General features: G+C 61.1%; 1 protein-coding gene across 2 annotated transcripts; it reads left to right on the top strand.

Annotated features, from left to right (window-relative positions):
• Nucleotides 1-924: 924 nt before the first annotated feature.
• SOCS7 (suppressor of cytokine signaling 7) lies at nt 925-19,688 on the top strand. 2 transcript variants are annotated; one of them, XM_084496548.1, is made up of 10 exons: nt 925-1,933; nt 5,868-5,932; nt 8,296-8,400; nt 9,122-9,223; nt 10,032-10,162; nt 10,572-10,740; nt 12,567-12,695; nt 15,147-15,282; nt 15,572-15,729; nt 16,001-19,688. In XM_084496548.1, the coding sequence occupies exons 1-9, from the start codon at nt 957-959 to the stop codon at nt 15,690-15,692; spliced, it is 1,935 nt and encodes a 644-aa protein (XP_084352674.1). In that variant the 5' UTR covers nt 925-956; the 3' UTR covers nt 15,693-15,729; nt 16,001-19,688. The 2 variants fall into 2 exon arrangements, with proteins under 2 accessions (XP_084352674.1, XP_084352675.1); XM_084496549.1 differs by lacking the exon at nt 9,122-9,223.
• Nucleotides 19,689-20,011: the final 323 nt, after the last annotated feature.

The following is a 20,011-nucleotide window of genomic DNA, read 5'->3' as shown; positions in this document are numbered from 1 at the left end:
CCCTGTTGTGGGGCAGGGAGGGAAATGGGGGCACGCGGGGGTCCCAGTGGGGCAGGGGTGCTGTGCAGCCAGAGCTGCCCCTTGCTCCCCACTTCCCAATTTTGGGGTGTCCTGGGTGCCACGCAGCACTGCCTGCCTGCAGGGGGGAAACTGAGGCACGGGAGGCTGGTGCAAAGCAAGGGGGGGGGGCTGCTCCCTGGCCTCCAGGCAGGCGCACGGGAGCTGCTCCCGGTTCTGCTCGTCTCGGGGGGGGGCTGGGGCTGCCCCGGGTGCCTGCGGGAGCCGTGCAGGAGCCACACAGCGGCTGTGCAAAGGAGGTGCAGCAGCCGTGCAAGTGCCATGCAAGAGCCGTGCATGGGCTGTGCAAAAGCTGTGCAGGAGCTGTGTGAGTGCTGTGTAGGAGCCGTGCATGAGCCGTGCATGAGCTGTGTATGAGCCATGGAGCAGGCATGCAGGAGCCATACAGCAGCTGTGCAAAAGCCGTGCAGCAGCCGTGCAACTGCCGTGCAGGAGCCGTGCAAGAGCTGTGCAAAAGCTGTGCAGGAGCCATGCAGGAGCCGTGCAGAGCTGCACAGAGCTGCACAGAGCCATGCAGAGCCATGCATTGCCGTGCATTGCCGTGCATTGCCGTGCACCCGGTGCATCCCGGTGCATCCCGGTGCATCCCGGTGCATCCCGGTGCCCCCCTCCCGTTCCGTCCCGCTCCCGCCTCCCCCCCATCTCCCGCCGCGCCTGCACGTGCCGGGGGCGCGAGGGGGCGTGGCCTCACCGCGACGGGCGTGGCTTCGGAGGGCAGGGAGGCGTGGCCTCGTGCGGCGGAGGGGAGGGGGCGTGGCCGGCGGCGGAAGTGCGGGGGCGGGGCGGCGGCGGCCGTCGCCGCGGCGGAGGGAGGGGCGGCGGCGGCGGCAGCGGGGGGGGGCTCCCGCTGCGGGCCGGGCCATGCGGCGGCCGTAGCGATGCAGCGCGCCGAGCTGCGGGACGGGGAGGCGGCGGCGGCGGCCGCGGCCTCGTACCGGGTGCTCAGCCGCCTGCTGGGCTATGGGGCCGCACCGGAGGCGGGCGCGGTGGCGGCGGGCGGCGGCGGCAGCGCCGTCGTTACCGGCGGGGCGGGCGCGGGGCCGACGGGCCCCGGCGGGGGGCGGCTGCCGCTGCCCATTCCCCTCCCCGCCGCGGCGGCGCTGCCGGGCGGCGGGGCGCTGCGGGGACCCCGTCCGCCGCCGCAGCTGATGGTGTTCCGCAACGCGGCCGAGGGGCGGCCCGGCGAACCGGAGGACGGCGGCCCCGCGGCGGGCGGCGGCGGCGGCGGCGGAGAGGGCCCGGCGGCGGGCGGCACCGAGCTGCTGTGCCCGCGGCACCGCTGCGCCCTGGAGCCCAAAGCGGCGGCGGCGGCGGCCGCGGGGCGCTGGGGGCCGCCGGGGGGGCTGGAGCTGCAGCTGGCGGCGCTGGGGCTGCGGCCGCCGGGGCTGGGCCCCAAGGGTCCCGGGGGGTGCCCGTGCCTCGGGCCGCCGCCGCCCGCCGGCCCCGCCGCCGAGGAGACGAGCGATGCGCTGCTGGTGCTCGAGGCGCTGGAGCCCGACGAGGCCGGCAGCGGCTCCGAGGAGGAGGCGGGGAGCCCCGACGGGCAGGAGGCGCCGCGCGGAGCCGCCCGCGCCAACGGGAGGAGCGGGACCGGACCCGGTGCCAGCCTCGGTCCCGGTGCCGGTGCCGGTCCCGGCCCCGCGCCGCCGCCGCCCGGGGCAGGCTGCAGGAAGGGCTCGCTGCGGGTCCGCCTCCGCCGCCTCTTCCGCACCAAGAGCTGCAGCGGAGGCTCGGCCGCCGGGGACGCCGCCGCCGCCGCTGCCACCGGGAGCCGCCGAGCCGGGGACCTGCCCGCCTCGGCCGGGAGCCTGACCGATGTGTGCGGGGCCCGCGGCCGCGAGCAGGAGGCGGGCAGGTACGGGACGGGACGGGATGGGTTGGGATGGGACGGGATGGGACGGGGGGGACACCGGGAAGCGGCCTCCCTCGGTCTGCCACCGGGGGGAGCGATGGGGAGGTCGGGGGGGGTCTCCCGGGGGGCGCGGGGTGCTTTGGGCTGGGGGAGCAGCACTGGGCAGACTGGTGAGGGGGGTGCTGGTGTGGGGGGCCCGGCCTGGGGGCCTCCACCCCCGGTAAATGCACCCTGAGAGCAGCCTCTGGGGATGCTGAGCCACGACCCGGGGGCTCCCGGTGCCAGCCCCTGTTCCCTGCTGGGTTCCTGAGGGTCACGAGCCCGGCATTTGGGCTCCGGCCTTGGTGCTGTGCAGGGTGGGACCCGAGGAGGTGCTGGGGGGCCTGATCCTGACACCCCTGCGTGGGGCTGGCCGCACTGTGGGGTTTTATATCAGCCTCTTGCTCGACTTTCCTGCAGCTTCTCCTCCAGCTGCACGGCTCAGAGGCTGCAGCGTTGATCCAGCGTGGGGTTTGAAAGCTGCCCTTTGCCGGTGGCTCCCGTTCCCCCGAGAGGCTGGCACGGGAGGGCACGGCTTCATGCGGCGGAGCCACTGGGCTCGTGGGCTCCGGCAGCAGCTGGCCCTGCACAGGGCACTGAGCCGCTGCCTGGCACCGCCAGCACCGTCTGCAGCAGCATCTCCATCCCGTGGCTGCTTTTAGCAGCTGCCCCCAGTGTCTCGAGGTGCTGAGGGCACGTGGCTCGGTCCCGCTGTGCCTGGGGTCAGTGTCGGTCCTGGATCACGTTGGTCTGAGTTGTTGACGCTGCTGTGTGAGCCTGGCTGTGGTGTGCTCCCAGTTCCAGCCTGGTGGCACGAAGGGGAGCGTTTCTGCAGAGGCCGTGAGCTGCTCGATGCCAACAGGAGAGGGCGAGGTGCCCTGGTGCTGTGCCAGCCCCGGCTGTGCTGCAGAGCCTGCTGCACCTCCGAGGGCCTCAAACTCCTCGCAGGAGGCAGGGAGAACCCTGCTGGGGCCTGGCTGCCTGCTTCTGGCCGGCCTGGAAGCAGCATTAAAAAACTGGATGGCCCTGGAGTGCTGTGGGGCTCCCAGGGCAGCATCCCTCCGGGATGGGCACGAAGCCCCCTGCCAGGCCGGGCCCCGAGCTCTGGTCTGTGCTCACCGGGTGCTTTGGCCATGAAATTGCTGAAATTTCCCCCATTGCAGCAGGGGAGGTGGCTTCCGAGGTGGGACAGCCCCAACTGCAGCAGCCCCTGGCCCGCAGCTGCTCGGAGCATCCGAGTGTGACCTCCTGCCTCGTGGCAGGGTGCTGTAGTTGTGTACACGACTTTGTTTCCCACGACCAACCCAACGTGCCTCCACCAGCAGCGTGCCAGCTTGCCTGTAGTGACAGTGTTTTGCTAAGGCGCTTGTGGTTTTGTCACTCCTCACTCTTCTTGGTGACAAGAGCGAGGAGTCCGCAGGACTTCCCCGCGCCGGGCTCGGGCGGTGGCAGGCTGCTGGTTGCGTCTCCTCTCAGAGCAAGGAGAGAAGCGTGGCGCTGCCTGGGCTTTCCCTTTTGCCGGGGAGTTTCATGGTCACTGCTGGGGGAAGTGCTGACTTCTCACGCTCCAGCGTCGTGGAACTGCTGTGCTAATTAGGATTTTAACAGAGGTTAGTTCAAGGTGCCTGATGCAGCTGTTGTGGTTCGGGGACTTCTCCGCTGCCTCCAGCTCTGGGAGCCCCCTTGTGCTGAAGAGCCCCGGGTTATGTGAGCGATGCTTTGTGTTCTGTGGGGTGCTGGTGGGCCCTGGAGGTGGTGCTCGGTGTTGGCCGTCCCCTGCCCGTTAACGGGAACGAGGTCAGCCAGGAGCCGTCCGTGCCGCTGAGCGCCTGCTCCTGGCGTGCGGCTCCCCCCGGGTGCTGCTGGCGAACGGTGCTCTTGGCCTGCAGTGGGTTTATTCTTGCCGTGCCTGGACATCACGGAGCCAGCTCCCGGTGCGTGGAGCTGCATCCCGTAACACCTCGAGGCAGCACCAAGCAGCTCTGCCTCCCTCCTGCACACACGACTCAAAGCAAACCAGCCCCGGCTGGGCTCTGAGGTGCGAGAGGCTTGGAAATGAAACGTGGAACGTGAGGAACTCCCAGGGTGTACGGAGTTCAAGGCTGCATCCGTGAAAATGCTCTTCTTGAGGCAATTTGTACCGCAGAGGTAATTGGGGGGGTAGGGGACAGGGCAGGGTTGCAGGGGTTCAGGGGTCAGGGCGGGCAGCCCCGAGCTGCAGAAGGTGGAGTATCAATGGCCTGACTTTGTTCTTTTAACATATCTCCATATAATCTGCCTCAAATAGTGTGTAGCCAGCTGGTGGGCGAGACCTGGGACGTGCTAAAAGGCTGCCTGCAGCCACTCCATGTCAGCGTGATCCCCACCACAGCCTGGGCTCGTGGGGGCCCGGTGGGTGACCCCGAAATCCCCGTCTGCTGCAGCTCGAGGCGCTCCCGGCCCCGTGGACCTGTGCAGTGTCCGTGGAGCGTTCAGCCCACACGGATTGCTTCTTGCTCTCACCCTGCTGCAGACGGGAGCTTGCTAGAAACAAGAGATCGCAGAAATTTGTTGCTGGTCGGAAGATGTTGGCCTGAAACGTGGCTTTTTTGGTAATGGCGGGGTGTTGGCACTGCTCCTTCCCCTCTGCTTTAGGACGTGGGAGCAGAGCAGCTGCTGTATTACAGGGTTAGCTGCTGCTGGCCCGCAGCGTGGCTTTGTGTCTGGCTGGTGAGTGGTGAATTGCTCTCCTTTGAGGGCAAAAAACCAGCCCTCGAGTAGGTGCGAGAGGCTTGGCATGGAAACGCGTCCAGGCGCTTCAGTGGGGTTTTGTTATCGAGGTGCTGAGTTCTCTCAGCTCTTCTCGTGGCAGTCCTGCAGCGTTGGTTGTTTGCTCACAGCTGAGTGACCTGGAGATGTTGCTGGAGCTCAGCCATGGGGAGAAGCACTCGGGGTGCCCTGTGAAGGGCTGGGGCGCACCCACCCATGGAGCAATCCTTCCGAGCACTGCGAGCCCTTGCTCAGGGCTGGTTTTCCCCAAAGCTGTGCCCAGCCTGCTCGGGAGGCCGTGATGAGAGCGGAGCTGGGACGATGTTGAAGGGGATGGGGATGGTCTCGGAGTGGTCACTGAGCAGGGTTTTTGGGTCGAAATAGCGGAGGTTGGACAGCTCCTGTCTCGCTTTTGGTGGTGAGGCCGTGTTCCCCTGCTCGCCCGAGCTGTGAGGCCGTGCATTCCCTCTGCCTAGGTCTGTACAAAGCCCTTTGGTGCTGCAAGGGCTGGTCCCCTGCGTGGGGACAGCACAGGGGTAGCTCCATCCTCGCTATAAAATCTCTGTTTTGGGAAGGAAGCTCCGGAGGAATTGCGGCTGTTCTCGGATGCCCGTCGGCCTTCTCAGCCGTTCCCATCCCCTTTGATGCTCCAGGCTCAGCTTCCCGGCTCTCCGCCGCCTCCCGGCAGGTTTTGGGGAGGTGGCATCCTGCAGACACCACGCGAGGGCATTCGGTGTGCCGGCCGTGGGCACAGCCCGGGATTGCGCAGGGCCCCGACCTGTTTGTCTGAGAGGTTTGGCAATGCCGGGTCCAGAGGCACGGCGAGGTGCCTGTTGTGAAACAGCCGCTTGGCTCCGCTTACGATACTTGCTCGGGGTTTTTCTTTCCAAAGGCTTTATTAATTACCTAGTTAAGAGATTTGCTTAGTGGCAGGATGGAGACCTAGCTTTACTGGTTGTCTGTCCTACTTAAGCCAGCGCGCTGCTCCAGGAGCCGAGCGAGCAGGCAGCGTTGGGCTGCCTCGAACCCCTGTAAATCCTGGGGAAGGCTCTCCCAGTCTGGGGGATCAAACGGTGTTTTTTTTTGGGATGCACCGAGCCTCCCCATCCCTATTCACGATGTGTTTTTTTTTTTTTCTTATTTCCCACAGGAAACACAGACTGACAAGAACTCAAAGTGCCTTTTCCCCGGTTGTTTTCAGCCCCCTCTTCACAGGTAAGGATTCGAGGCGTGTACGGTTGGGTCTGCCTGCCCCTCTCCTCCCCTCCTAAGCCGTGACCCTGGGGGCAGCCCCTGCGTCCTGCATGGCCTCGAACCCGACCCAGGAGGAGCTGCAGAGGTCGGGGATGTTTCACATCAGCACTTTGCAGTTTCTCCCTTGGAGACGTGGGTCTGAGCTGTGCCGGAGGCGAGGCTCCTTCCTCCACGGGGGCGTTTTACAGCGGTGGTTTGGGAGCTCCCTGCGGGGCAGGGGCTGTGCCCGTGCTCCCCTCCTGTGGTCCGAGGGGAGCCGGCAGCTGCGGGGCTGAAACCGCCCGGTGGGGCAGCAGCTCCCCGCGCAGCTGCCGTTCTCTGCCCGCTTCCTGCTGGTCTCTGGCCTTCCTCTTTCTGCTGGGGGAAGCTGGCTGCTTTATAAATGGCACGAGGGGGAAGTCCTGCTCTGCTGGCGGCTGATACCGAGAGCCTTCTGCTCACGGTCATGTGCCTGGGGCTTTCTCAGTGAGAGCTCCCCAGCTGCGGGGCTCGGGTCCTCCGTGGGTGCCTTAAAACCCACGGAGAGCAGGGCTGGGGGCATGAAGGAGGTGCTGCAGAGCTCGGGAACAAAGTGAACACGTGTCGAGGGGCTTGTTGCAGGGCTCAGGGCTTGCAGGTTCTCGTGGCTCCTTCAGCCCTGCAGGGATGGAGTCGTCCAGGGGCGATGGGGCTGTGCCGGTGCCCGTTCTCTTCCCCATTCTCATACCACCTCAGCCAGTGTCCTGGTAGCAGGATAGCATGGGGAGGCTGCTCCCTGCGAGATGTGACTGGTTCTGTGTGTGCCACACGTGTTTATTCAGCAAATCGAGGCTGGTGGAAGCAGAAGCTGCTCCCAGCACCGTCAGCTGTCGCTAGGGGAAGCTGCGGGCAGGGATCTGCGGCTCTTGTGCCTCCTGCTGACGGCGCTCCGTGGCCGTGCGAGCTGAGCGCCTCGGCTGCAAAAGAAAATTTAACAGAGGGGAGAGTGTGGAGTGGGCAAGTTCCTGCTCTAAATCTGGGAGGCTGCCTTAATTGCTAGCTTATCCTATTAAATGTTCTTAAAATGGCTCGTGTCAGTTTTTTGCAAGCCGGTGGAGTGGTGGCGGTGTCCTCCAGGAGCTGTTCCTTTGCAGAGGGCCGTGCCAGCATCCCCAGAGCGAATGTGTCTGCTCTGTCATCGCTTTCTTTTGTTGGTGACTTCGGCCTTACCCAGCTGAGGTCTGCGTGTTGAGGATTTCTGAGGCTGGGGCTGCAAAAAGACTCAAAGGCCAGGCCCAGCTTGCTTGGGTTTCCTGGTGACTTGCTTCCAGGTCAGCACGAGGGCTGAGCCAGGGCTCGCAGAGGTCCTTGGGGAAGCCGTCCCTGCCTTCAGTGACCTTTTCTCAGGTGTGCTGGGCTGCAGGGGCACGTGGCTGCCATCGCTGCTGCTCTGGGAAGGGTTTGGAAGCTGGGCTGCTGCAGCCCCCCTTGGTCTCGTCACACTCTGTTTGTGCGAGGCGAGGCGCCCAGCCTACGTGGCCGCTTTATTGGTAGGGCGTGGAAATGAAAGGGTGGCTGCATGCGTGCGTGTGCACCCACACCCATCGCTCCCCCAGGGAGAAGGTGCCGTGGATAATAACCAGGCCTAAATACCCCTCGTAACGCTGCTCATTAGCAGATAGGCCTTCCACAGGCAGGGGGAAGCTGAGTCAGTGCTGTCCTGTGCGACAAATACCTGGAGGTGCTGACCGAGAGGCCGGGGAAGGGTTTCCATCTGGAGCAGATTTGGGGCTCTGTCCCCAGGAGTCGAAGTCTGACAGTCCCTGGGACCGTGGCTCAGGTGTGTGTGGTGCTCTGGTGTTGGTTCGAGACAGCTGGGTTCGATTTTGGTGTTTTGGAAAGTTCCTCGGCAGTGCTGACCCTGCTCAGTCCTCTCCTCAGGGGTTAGCTGGTTTCCTTCTGTTTCTGTGTTTGATGCTGATGGTTTAACCTTGATTTCATGGCTTCGTTTTTCTCCCATGGATTTAGATTAATTTTAGGCTTTGTTGGTTTACGCTGGACATCTCGGTTTGTGTCATCCTTTTCCCAGAAGTGAATTAATTCCAACTGGAATTAACAGGAGCGTTATCTCAGAGCTGCGTGCCAGCAGGGTAGGGCTGTCGATCCATTTCCCAAGAATTACACCAAGTGCCAGCCCTGTACGTCGGTGACGAGCGCTGCAAGAGCTCGGTGCTTCCCCATCGCCTGCTGCACCTGGATCTGTGTCTGTCTCTCCCTTACTCCTTGTGGGCAGGGTCCCAGCCCCTTCCCCTCTCCCCCCACGTGCCCAGGAGGTGCAGCACTAACAGTCTTGCTCTAACCTGCAGGTGAAACGGTGTCACTAGTGGATGTGGACATCTCCCAGCGAGGACTGACCTCCCCTCACCCTCCAACTCCGCCGCCTCCTCCACGACGAAGCCTCAGCCTGCTAGGTACGGCCCCGTGCCTCTCGAGAGCCCGTCCGTGTGTCTGTCCAGGAGCATGGGAGCTGTCTGTCTGCCTGTGCTGCTCCCCGTGCCCCAGCAGGATTTCTTGCTGCTGCTGCTGGTGCCGGTGTTTCTTGGAGATGGGGCAGGAGGGGAGGGTTGTGGCGGAGCCGTGCGAGGTGGGACGTGAGGTGCTGATGTCGCAGTGTCTCCTGCCCACGAAAACATCCCTCCCTCCCTCCCTTCCTTCCTTTCCTTCCTCCCTCCCATCGCCTGCCCAGGCTGGTTCCCTCCCCTGCCTCTGTGGAAGGGAGGCTTTGGGGAGGACGGTACCAGGAGCTGCTCTGTGGAGGAGGCTCCTCAGAGCTTAGCACCAGTCAGCCTCGGTGAGGTGAGCAGCACCCGAATGCACATCCCGCGTGCTAGGGCAGCGTTGTGCCTGCAGAGCCACCTGTAAACGCCTGTCCTGTGCTGCACGCTGCGTGCCTGGAGGGAGCTGGGCTGGGGAAATAACTCCTTCTCTCCAGGTGTGTGTGCACAAACCTCTGAGCATGCTGAGGATGGGTTGCTTTGGCACCACGGCAGTGCCCTGCTCTCAGGAGCTGGCGGAGCACTGAGAACAGCTCCATCTTCTGCTCCAGGCCGCGCTCGGTGCTGGTTTGCTCAGCAGTGCAGGGCTCGCTCGCTTTCTGTTTTCTGAATGTCTCTTGCCTCTGTTCTCTCCTAGATGATATCAGTGGGACGCTGCCTACATCTGTCCTAGTGGGTCCGATGGGGTCTTCCCTGCAGTCTTTCCCTCTGCCTCCGCCTCCTCCACCCCATGCCCCAGGTCAGCTTAGCTTTAGCAGCAAGGCTTTGGTTCTCCAGGGATTTGGACTTTGCAGCTCTCCTTGGTAAACTTTAAGGCTGCACTTCAGACTCTAACAGCAGCGGTGCTGCCTCCTCTGCCTGCTCAGGGACACGCAGTGCTACCGATGGTGTGCCATTGTGTCCAGGCTCTGCTTTCCTGGCCTTGGTCCTTTGTTTTCTGTGTGCTGTGGCTCTTTTGTTGCCCCCTGGTTGTTTTCCTGAAGCTTGTAATTGCGCCAGCTTTATTCTCAGTTCAGCATCTCCCATTTTCTCTGCTTCTTCTTGGGCTCAGCAGAAGCACAGCCCCTGGCTGTGGACGGGTCCCTGTGCTTTGGTGCCAGCAGTGTCAGGCAGCAGCTGTAGGAGCAGGGCTTAGCTCAGGAGCCCAGGCTCTAAACAGCACGTGAGGATGTTCCTTACGCAACTCCCCTTTGGTTTTCAGTTTCCTGCCCTTCAGGACCCACGGGGCTTTAATTGCCCCCTTGTTATGAGCTGAGGTGTTGGGATGGGTTAATTCCTTCCAGCTGGTGCCACCTGGCACTTCCCCCAGCTTCCCTCCAAGCTGGCTGAAGGAAATAGGTGAGGGCTCCGAGTGAGTCACCTTGGAAGAGCCAGGTGGTGACTGCTGCCGTGTCCTTCACGAGGACGCTGTCCTCCTGTCCATCAGTCCTGCCTCCTCAGCTCCTGCCCTGCCCTCTGGAGCCGGGCGTGCCGGGGGACGGGGCGGCTCGGTTTTGGGGTCAGCTCCCGAGGGGTGACCGTGTCCCGGGCCGTTTCTCCCTCTGCAGACGCCTTCCCCCGGATCGTGCCCCTCCGGCCCATGGAGACGGCGCCCAGCCAGCCCGCCCCGCACCTCCAGTGCCCCCTGTACCGGCCGGACTCGAGCAGCTTCGCAGCCAGCTTGCGGGAGCTGGAGAAGGTAACGTCCTGGTGGGGGGTGCTGGCAGCACGGCACCTCGGGAGGGGGAGGCTGCGGGTCTAGGCTGTGGTTTTGGGGGCTGGCCAGGAACAGAAGTTTAAGGCAGGGCCAGAAAACACCACCTGCCTTTTTCCCAGTGAGGTCTTTGAGTCTAGGGCAGCATCAGTCATGTGTGGAAGAGCTGTCACGGCCACATCTGTTCTTGCACTACTTCTGGGTGCTGGATGTGATGTCGCTCCTGGATGAGAAAGCACCGAGTCCTAACCACCCATTTTCCTGCTGAACGGAACCAGAAACTTAAATTTTGGCATTAAAAGTGAACTAACGATAGCAAATAGTGCAGTTTTCAGGTGGTGATGCAGTCCTCCTTGCTCGTAGTCTGCTGATGTTCCGTGTCTCGCTTCCGCAGTGCGGGTGGTACTGGGGGCCCATGAACTGGGAGGATGCGGAGATGAAGCTGAAAGGGAAGCCGGATGGGTCCTTCCTGGTCCGAGACAGCTCTGATCCCCGTTACATCCTGAGCCTCAGCTTTCGGTCGCAGGGCATCACCCACCACACCCGGATGGAGCACTACAGAGGTAAGGGCCCCGGGGAGCGCTGGGGGGGGCCGTGGCTGTGGGCAGCCTGGTCTCAAGGTCCCAAATCTCTGCTCAAAGCATTGATGCAGCAGAAAAGAGGGAGCAGCAGCAACGTGTCCTCACGCTGTGTCCTGCATTTAACCCTGCTGTCTGTGCCTTGGGCACAAGTTTCCTTAAAGCGATGAAAAATTGGGGAGTAGAGGAGTTCCCCACACCTCTTTTCCAAAGTGAGCTTGAAGGGAATGGTGATGGGGAGATCTGAGATCCCCCATCAGGAAGATGTGATGTAGCAGGGCCCATCCTTCCCAGCTGTCCGATTCCCCAAACTGAGCTGGTTTCCCTGTGAGATGAGAGGCAATCTGACCCCACAGCTTGGCACCTTGCTTTGTTCTGCGGGGGGACGCTCGGCAGCGGTGCCAGCTGCCCTCTGAGCAAGGCGAAAGTTTCAGCTCTGCTGCTGTGGGCGTTTGTTCTGAGAACCTTGTGGTGTTTGCGCCCTTTCTTCCTGCCATGTGCTGTCGTGCATGGGGTCTGTCTCACCTCGCCCACATGCTTTTTCTGCTCATCTTCAGATGTGGTTTTCCGTATCGAACCCCAGTGCAGGCAGCTGCCCTCGGGCCGAGCAAAAAAGCCTGAGAAGGCTCAGTGCAGGGGGGGGAAGGCATCGTCAGGGCTCTGGACCTGCCCTGTACCCAGTGGGCAGGCCGTAATAACAGCTGCCTGCAGAGCACTGTCATTAGGTGTGCTGCCAAATGATGGGTTCTGCGGCTTCCCAGGCATCTGCTGGAGCAAACAGGGGTTTGTGACCTTTCGGGGCAAAGCTCCCCCGTTCCCCCTTTTTGCCCTCGCTCTGGGGATGTCACTGTGTCATCCCCCTCCGTGAGCACTGCTAGAGCTGATCGACCCAGCAGAGGTTCTGGTCTTGAGCCCCTCTGGTGGGAAGGTGCCCCGGCGTTAATTGTAGCCTGTCTGGAGCTGGTTGCCCTGACCATTGCGTAAGGAGGGCTGACTTTCATCACCCTGTCCTTGGGGAACCTGTAAGCAGCACTTCCAGCCGGGGGAGATGTGAGGTCGGCTGCACAGAGGATGCTTGCTCATAACTGAGCTTCGGATCGAACTGCTGCTGGTCCAGTTTCTTGCTTTGGGGCTGGGGTGCTTGTTCTCAGAGCTCCCTTAGCCAGGTGTCCTTCCCTCCTTTCCCTCAAACTGCATTTCTTGCTGCACGTGGTGAAGGCTGGTGCTGCCACCGTCCCCGGAGCAGCGTTTCCAGCCGTGGCACTGCATCAAGAACTTCATTCCTGGGTCCAGTGCTTCTGTCTGTGTCCATGACTCTGTGCTCGCCCTGGGCTGGCTGCCTCGTGCTGAATGTGCTGCAGCAGCGTGCAGAGCTCTGATAAACCATGAAGATGACAAATGGTGGGGCTGAGGGAATGGTAAAGAGATAAATGCTTGACCTTCAGGTTTCAGATACTTGAGAGGAAGAAAACATAATTCTTTTTTTTTTTTTTTTTTTTTTTTTTTTTTTTTTTTTGAGAGCTGAGTAGGCAGGCGGGGAGGCTGGTGTTTGTGCAATAACCCCCCAGTGATTGTCCTTTGCATCTACTTGCCACTTGTAAGGGCTGATTCAGATCAGAGATTGCTGCTGCCTGAATGTTTAGCAGGTGCTGACCTGGATCAGCAGTGCCTCCTGCGTCAGGTGGCGGTGCCAGCCGGGCTGCAGCTCTTAGGGGCTGTCACCTGCCCTTTAAAACACCAGTCCCACCAGTAAGTACCTCTTCCTGCCACCGGTGCTCCTGTAACGTGAAACCCTTCTGTTCTCTTGGAAGGGACCTTCAGCCTGTGGTGCCATCCCAAGTTCGAAGACCGCTGCCAGTCTGTGGTGGAGTTCATAAAGAGAGCGATCATGCACTCCAAAAACGGGAAGTTTCTTTACTTCCTGCGATCCAGGGTCCCAGGTGAGTGTCCTGCTGGGTCTGGGGATGACTCTTGCTCTGTGGTTAGCTGCTGGCATGTGCTAGAGACAGCTTGGTTCAGCTTTTGTCTACTCCATCCCTCAGCTGCTTGGCTATTACAAAAAAAAGCTGCTCCCTCTGCCAGCTACTTGGCTACTAAAGCCCAGCTGCCTTCCCTCCCCCAGTCTTGGGGCTGCTTTGCTGAGAACCCTCCCCGTGCTTTGCAGCTTCCCAGTTCTCCCTTTGCTGAGACCCACCTGGGGCTGCCGAGAGGAGAGGCATTAACTGGGGTGTGTGGGAGCACTTCCAAGAGGAGCTAAATGGGAGCCTCAAGTGATGGATGCTGTAGGTTCAGAGTCCCCGGGGGGACCGTGGTGCCAGGGCACATCCACAGGCAGGTGCTCGCAAGCACGGGGGAGTGTTGGGAAGCTTTGTTGGAGCACGTTTGATTGCGTGATGCTGGGATTGCAGAGTGCTTGTTCTGCCATCCAGCAAAGCCTGGGCCTGAATGGGCTCACATCTGCCTCCTGTGAGAGCCAGGCTGGCAACTGGGTCAGCGTCTTTATCAATTTTTTTTTTCTGGTTTTGACTCAGCTGTCATTGCGTGTCAGAAAGCTAGCTGAAAATCCAGCGTGAAAGAAAGGGGAGAGTCTGCCAAGTGAACAAATACGCCCCTTGCTTGGGAGGGAGCAGGAGCTGGAGGGAGGGTGGGAGGTGATGCTTGAGCAGAGCAGCAGAGCAGGAAGGGGAACGCGGCTGCGGTGAAGCAGAGGGGCAGGACCGAGAAGATGGCCAAGGCTCTGCTGGGGGCATGGTGCAGGGAGGCTCTGGGCAGGTGGGGATGGACAGGATGGGATGTTCCTGGCTTCAGAATGGCTCTGGCTCGCCCTCGGGATCGGAGCAGAGCCGGAGTCGTGGCCCAGACCTGTTCAGTGTTGCCCCCTGCTGCAGAGATGGCCGATAGCTGGAAACCCGATCTGTAACGTGGCCGTGCTTTCGGGGAGAAGGCTGCGAAGCTACTGCCGTGCATCCTGCCTCCAAGGGATTCTTTCAACTTAAAAATACAAAACCACTTCACCTTCCCAATCCGAAGCCCTGTTTCCCTTGAGAACAGAGCTTTGTGGACTCGCCAGCTCTACAGGCAAATGCCTTCGTAGAAAGGATTTGCTCTAGAAAATATCTTTCAAAGAGGAAAGGGAGCCCCCTGAGCAGCACTGTGCACCTGATGGGGGGGTCCCTTGCCACCGGGGGGTCCCTCACCGCCTGGTGCCAGCCCCACTCCTGCTCCTGCACCCCTCCGTCCGCGTGCGGCCGCGGTCCTGGGTGCTGCTCGGGGCTGCTTTGCCTCGATGCCTGCTCTTTAGTGGGAGAATATTTAGGATCCGCAGCTCCCCGGCGTGCTCGTTCGTGCTGTGCTCCTGCTGAAGTGCTAACAGCCTCCCGGAGGAGGGGGATGTTTCCAGCGAGCGCCTGGCTCCTGGCGCTGGGGCACGCGGCCAGCACAGCGTGCAGAGCTCGTGCTGCGGCCCTGTAGCTGCTGGCTGCGCTCCCGGAGGCTGATTCCTTTTTGGTAGAATAAGGAGGGGGGGGGGGGGGAACCCGGCCTTCAATTGATTCCTGTTCTTTGCTTTCTCAAAAGCTGGCTCACAGCTTCCTGAGCTGCCTGGAGCAGTTCTGAGCCCATCTTAGTGTGAAGAGCTTTCCCTTTTCTCCTTTCACTCCGTTGCCCTCAGAGACAGGCCAGCAGGAGGGGGTTAGAGTGTAACTAGCTCTGAATCCTTCTGTAAAGACAGATAAAAACCTTACCCTGTGAATGAGCCCGGCTCCCGTAGATCCTTTCTGGTGCTCCTGCTGACCCCTCGGTTCTGCGGGCTTGATTGTTGCTCTTAACTCGGGGGGAGGAGGCTGTGGGGCGGGGGGCAGCTGGATGCAGCCCCTTTTCAGCCATGCCGGGCTGCTCCCTGCGTGGGGAGCTGGCTCTGCCGGGGCTGCTCCCACCTCTGCCTTTGTGCCCAGCCTCGTGACCCCAAGAATGAGCAACTCCTGCGCAGCTTGAGCTGTCCAAATCCCCGGCCTTTTAGTGCCTCGATACAGCTCCCCAAAGGGCTGTGCAGAGCAAAGCGTACGTGCCGGTCACGCTGCCTGCCTTTCCCTTTGGTTTTCTTCTCACCACTGGTCCTGGGGCAGAGGAGGTTAGGAGTTGGCAGTGTCCTGGATCTGCTGTACCCCCAGTGGCTGCAGGAGCCCTGTGAGGAGAGCTGGAGGGAGCTGCAGCAGCCTGGTGAGGGAGGCAGGAGATATCTCGTGGTATCACCCGTGTTTGGCCAGGGCTGAGCTGCCTGGGTGCAGCCTCACAAAGAGCTGCGGCTCCCCGGGACCAGCGCTTCCTTTGGGGACCGGTTACGGTTTGTATCTGGCACAACACTCTTCTCCAATATCGCTTTCTGCCCAAAGGTCTCCCCCCGACACCTGTCCAGCTCCTGTACCCAGTCTCCAGGTTCAGCAACGTCAAATCCCTTCAGCACCTTTGCCGCTTTCGGATCCGGCAGCTGGTCCGGATCGACCACATCCCCGAGCTGCCGCTGCCCAAGTAAGTCCCGAGGATTTTGGGGAGAAGTTGCTTTGGCTTCATCTGCCGCTCGCCATGGCAGGCAGGAGACCTCTGTGTCGGCAGCAGGGGCTCTGGGAGGGAGCAGTTGGTGCTTTTGGCCTCGGGTCAGCAGGATGAATGTCCTGTGGGGTGCAGCTGAGTGAGGTGTTACGGCCACTGCCAGGAGCACGGGCTCCAGTTCCTGCTGGGGGAGAGGCTCTGCTCCCCCCTTTGCAGAGCCTGGCGTGGCCGTGGCTCGGGGCTGAAGCTCCTGCCCTGCCTTCCCCAGGCCCCTGATCTCCTACATCCGCAAGTTTTACTACTACGACCCCCAGGAGGAGGTGTACCTGTCGCTGAAGGAAGCCCAGCTCATCTCCAAACAGAAGCAGGAGGCCGAATCCTCCACGTAGCGAGGCCGGTGCGCCCCTCGTGTTGCTGTCACTGATGGTACGTGCGTGCTGCTGGTCCCGCGGGGTGCAGCCTCAATCAGGCCGTTCCCTCTGACTGCGAAGGAAAGGCAAAATCCTCCCTGAGGAGGCTGTCTGCTCCCACCAGCCGCCTTCTTTTCCTTCTGGGGAGACGAGCAAGGCTTCTGCTGCTTGCTTGTGCCTGTTTTGTGCCTTCACAGGCCTGCGAAGCCAAACCCCAGGGGTCTGGGGCAGATTCGGCCACATCGGGCAGGCTGCTTGATGCCTTTCCTCTCTCTCTCCCCCGCCAGGAATTTGGTTGTTGCCATCCAGTAGCCCAAGTCAGGCAGTGGTGGGGACGAGGCCCGTGAAGGTGAAGCCTGCTTCTGCGGTGTGACTTCTGCTCTCAAGCTCTTTCGTCGAGAGAAGAGGGTTCGAGACTCCCAAGAAGCACAGCAGAAGGGGACCGAGGGTCTCGGCTCCTGGCTGAGGGCGAGGGGGCCTCGGAGGCAGCTGAGCCCAGCTCGCGGACTCCTGGCAGAACAAAGAATGTCGCGGCACTCTGTACGAGCTTTGGAAAGTTTTATTTTTGATGTCTTCATTTTATTTTATTATTTTTTTTTAATTTCGGTTTATTTTCAGCATGAGAAATACTGTCTTATGATCAGCTGAATTTTATTACCCTCCCTTGGAAACTTCGAGGTGAGGAGAGAGAAGGGGACTCTCTGGGACGATCGCCTGCTCTGGGCACCGTGGTGGGACTGCTCTGCGGAGGGGAGGCAGCCGGAGAGCTGCTGGGGACAGCCCGAGCCAGAACCTCAGCAGTTCCCCAGAGCAGCCTCAGGGGAGCACGGGGCACGGCTCCCCTGCTCCCTGGGATCTGGAGAAGAGGGCCAGGCCTCGTCCCGGGCAGCTGGGCTTTGCAGGATGGCCTTAAAGCTGGGCCCGAGGAAGGAAAAGCCCACGAGCCGTTCGGATGTCCCGGAGCCTTCTGCCACACGGCGTGGTCGCTGCTGCAGCGGGGAGCGAGGGCTGCCCCTCGGGGGAGGCTGCGTTCCCCTCGGCAAACACTGGAAGATTTCACTGAACTGCTGCGAGGACTGGAAGGAAGGTGGCAGGGCTGTCACTGGGACCTCGGCAGCAGCCTGTGGACCAAAGGTACTTGCCGGAGCGATCCCGGGACGTGCACTTTGAGCCTCTCTGCTGGCTGTCTCTAGAAGCTGTGAATGAAGTGGCTTTCTACTGAGGTGTGGAGGATCCCCATCGGTGGCTGCTGGGGCATGGAGTGACTTGAGTCTGGGGTGACTCGGAGCAAGGAACAGCTGAGGGTTCTGGAGCTCGCTGCTTCCCCTTCCTGGGATGTCCGTGGAGCCACAGCAGCTCAGGACCAGGACACCGGGAGGGACGGCAGCTCTTGCTGAGCTGCTGGGCTTAGCTCTGGCTGCAGCACCCGTGTCCCTCTCGGTCCTGCTCTGCTGTTTCATCCATCGCAGCAGCTGCAAAGAGTTTGCATTTCATAGTGAAGTTTAAAGCTTGCCCGAAGCGATGCTGAGGATTCTCAAAGGATCTTTTCTCCTGCGTTGAAACAAGCCCATGTTCTGGGGTGAAAGAAACGCCCCGTCCCACAACCGGCCTGAAAACGCGATGCTGTGTGTGGCCTGGGTCTGCAGATGGGGTCAGTGCCCCGTGAGCTGGATGCGGTTGTTCGGGAGCTGCTGGGACTTTGTTCTCGCCCCGCGGAATGATCTATGTCCTTGAATTAGACACAGTCCTGTGGATCCTAAAGCAGCCTTGAAAAATCCTGATTGTCTGCCTATGCCAAGTGCTGCTGCGAAGGGTGCTAACTAATCCTGCTCTCCCTTTCTTAACCACCACCTCTGGCCTCGCTTTCAGTCTTGGATAAAAAAAAAAAAAAAAGGTTTTTACAAGATTTGGCTTCCAGATGAAACCAATAATCTTCAAAATCTGTAGAAATACCTCACTGGACACTACCCACTGCTGATTGCGTTGTCGTCTGGTATCAGGATGGGGTGGCTGCCCCACAAGGTGCTGGCGTTCGTCCCCCTGCAGCCCTTGCTGCGTCCCCCCCCTTGTAGCCCCTCGGCTCCTTCCAAGCCATCAGCCTGCAGAAGGGGCAGCTGCTCCGACCAACGCACAGCACCAATGGGGGGAGGCAGCCGTGGCCTTGTGCAAGGGAAACCTGAACATCAGAGCCCCGAATATCAGCTCACCCGGCCCTGCTCGCAGGCTGAGGGTTTGGATCTTCCAACTTATCCGAATGCTGGAACAGAAAATCTTCCCCACAGCCACAGCTGGGCTGACGCCTCAAGTGTCTTACACCGTGCCCACGAAGCAGGAGTGCGCCCCATGCAAAGGACTCCTGCAAAGCTTCCACCCCCCAAAGGAGACCCCGGAGATGAGGACACGATGGCACGGGGCCGGTGATGTTCTCCTGGCTGTGACCTGGGGGAGCTGTGAATGTCCCCTTGCTGCAGCCCGGCACAGGCTGGCGTCTCCCAGGCGTGGTGGTGGCAGCATTTTTGTTCCATCTCTGGTCTGATATGGGGGGAGATGGCATTGCTGGTGCAATAACAGCTGGGTTTGGGAAGGGGAATGGCAATACTGGGGGAGAAGCAGCACTGGGCTGGGGCATGGGGCTGGCTGTGCCCTCAATGGGGACAAAAACGCACAAAACCGCTCTGCAGTGGCAGCAGGGTGGGAGAGCCCCCGTGTCCATCAGGAGCTCTGTGACACCCCTGTCCCTAAAACACCCTGGGTGTGGGGCAGCTGCTGGTCCCACAGCACAGCCTGGGGCAGCTGCTGGGTGCTGCCTGGGTCTGACCGGCTGCCCCGCTGTGCTGCTCTGCTTGTCCTCGTGCCAGGGCGCTGCTTGCCTGGCAGTTCTCAGCTCAGCATCGATCTCCTTTCACAGCCAAAGGAAGGGGAAGAGGTCAGCGTGGTTTGTCTGGGCAGCCTCGTGCCCCCCGTGCTGCTGGGGTGGGAGCAGAAGGCGGCCGAGTGCCCAGAAACCTCCTCCTGCCCCCCCCGGACACGCGGCACCTTACATATTTACATATCCATCCCAATTTAAACCCCAGAGATTTTCTCATGGAAATGTTTTCTGTGTGAGCACGTGCAGGGAGGCAGTGAGCTGGGGGCAGTGCGAGGCCGTGCCCCCCCCCAGGAGGCTCGGTGATGCTCAGGGCTGCAGCCTCAGCCAGGAGCCTTTTGGGGGGGAGCCCTTTGGGGCAGGAGGCCCCCCCAAGGAGGCACCTTGCAGCCTTCGGCCTCATTCTGTGCAGTTACCATCCCACACCTGCGTGGATTTACACGGAGCCCAAGGCTGAGCCTGCCCCTTGGGGGGCCGGGTGCCCACCCCCAGCCTTTACCTGGGAAATAAATCCCTGGTGGAAGCTGGGGGGGGGGGTTCCAGGTGGAAATGGAGCCGGGGGCAGGAGCAAAGGGCAGCGAGCAGCAGGGCCGGGGGGCTCCGACCGGGCACCGCCTCCAGTAGAAATGCAGCTTTGCTTAATTTTCTTTGATTTTTATTTTATTTTGTGTGTGTGTGCTTAATTTATTAAAATAGTTGCTGTATAATTTATTTTCATAAACTATATTAAAAAAAAAGTTACTAAATGGTTAAAAAAAAAAAAAGAACAGACTTGCAGGCCAATCTTTCAGAAGAAGAAATGTTTTTTGATATAACACGCCGAATGCACTTTGGGTGCGTTTGGTTATTTTTGGGGGTGGGGGGGGGAAGCCTGGCTGTACTGGGGGCTGTCTGTAAATATTGTGTTCATAGGCATGTTGGGCATCCCGTGGGGAAGCTGGGGTGAAGCTCCCAGGTTTTGTAAGCGGGCAGTGGGGGGAGCGCTGCCCTCGGTGTTTGTAACTCCTTTTTAGCGTCGTTTTGACCCCTGGTTTTTTGTTTTTTTTTTGGTTTGGGGGGGGCGGGAAGGGAGAGAGCGGGGGCTTGAAATAAAACGATTGGAAATTGTTCGGTGCTGTGTGCTGCCTCGAGCCCGACTTGGGGGTCCCGGGGGGGGGGGAATTGGGGCTGTCTGGGGGTTGGGGGGGGCCACCTGCAGGATGGGGACCCCGTGCCCACCCCCCCCCAGCCTGGTGTCGGGGTGCTTTGAACGCCCCCGCGCTGCCGATCAAAGGCTCGGAGACACAGAATGGGGCTGGGGGGGGCGGGGGGAGCCCCCCCGAGGCTGGGGCTGCTGGGGGAGGGGGAAATCCCGGGGGGGGGAGGGAGTCTAATGGGGACAACGGGCGGCGGGGGGGGGGGGGCTGGCAGCGGGGACCCCCCCACCCCGCTC

The sequence above is a fragment of the Aythya ferina genome (genome assembly GCF_964211825.1).
Source record: "Aythya ferina genome assembly, chromosome: 23".
NCBI classification, from domain to species: Eukaryota; Metazoa; Chordata; class Aves; order Anseriformes; family Anatidae; genus Aythya; species Aythya ferina.
This window is presented reverse-complemented; position numbering and strand designations above follow the sequence as displayed.

Excerpts from the sequence above, each read along its gene's own strand:
- SOCS7 (XM_084496548.1), top strand. The coding sequence starts at position 957 with ATGCAGCGCGCCGAGCTGCGGGACGGGGAGGCGGCGGCGGCGGCCGCG. Across the intron at positions 9,224-10,031 it reads TCCTCCACCCCATGCCCCAG|ACGCCTTCCCCCGGATCGTG; the intron begins GTCAGCTTAGCT and ends CTCCCTCTGCAG. Across the intron at positions 10,163-10,571 it reads GCTTGCGGGAGCTGGAGAAG|TGCGGGTGGTACTGGGGGCC; the intron begins GTAACGTCCTGG and ends TCGCTTCCGCAG.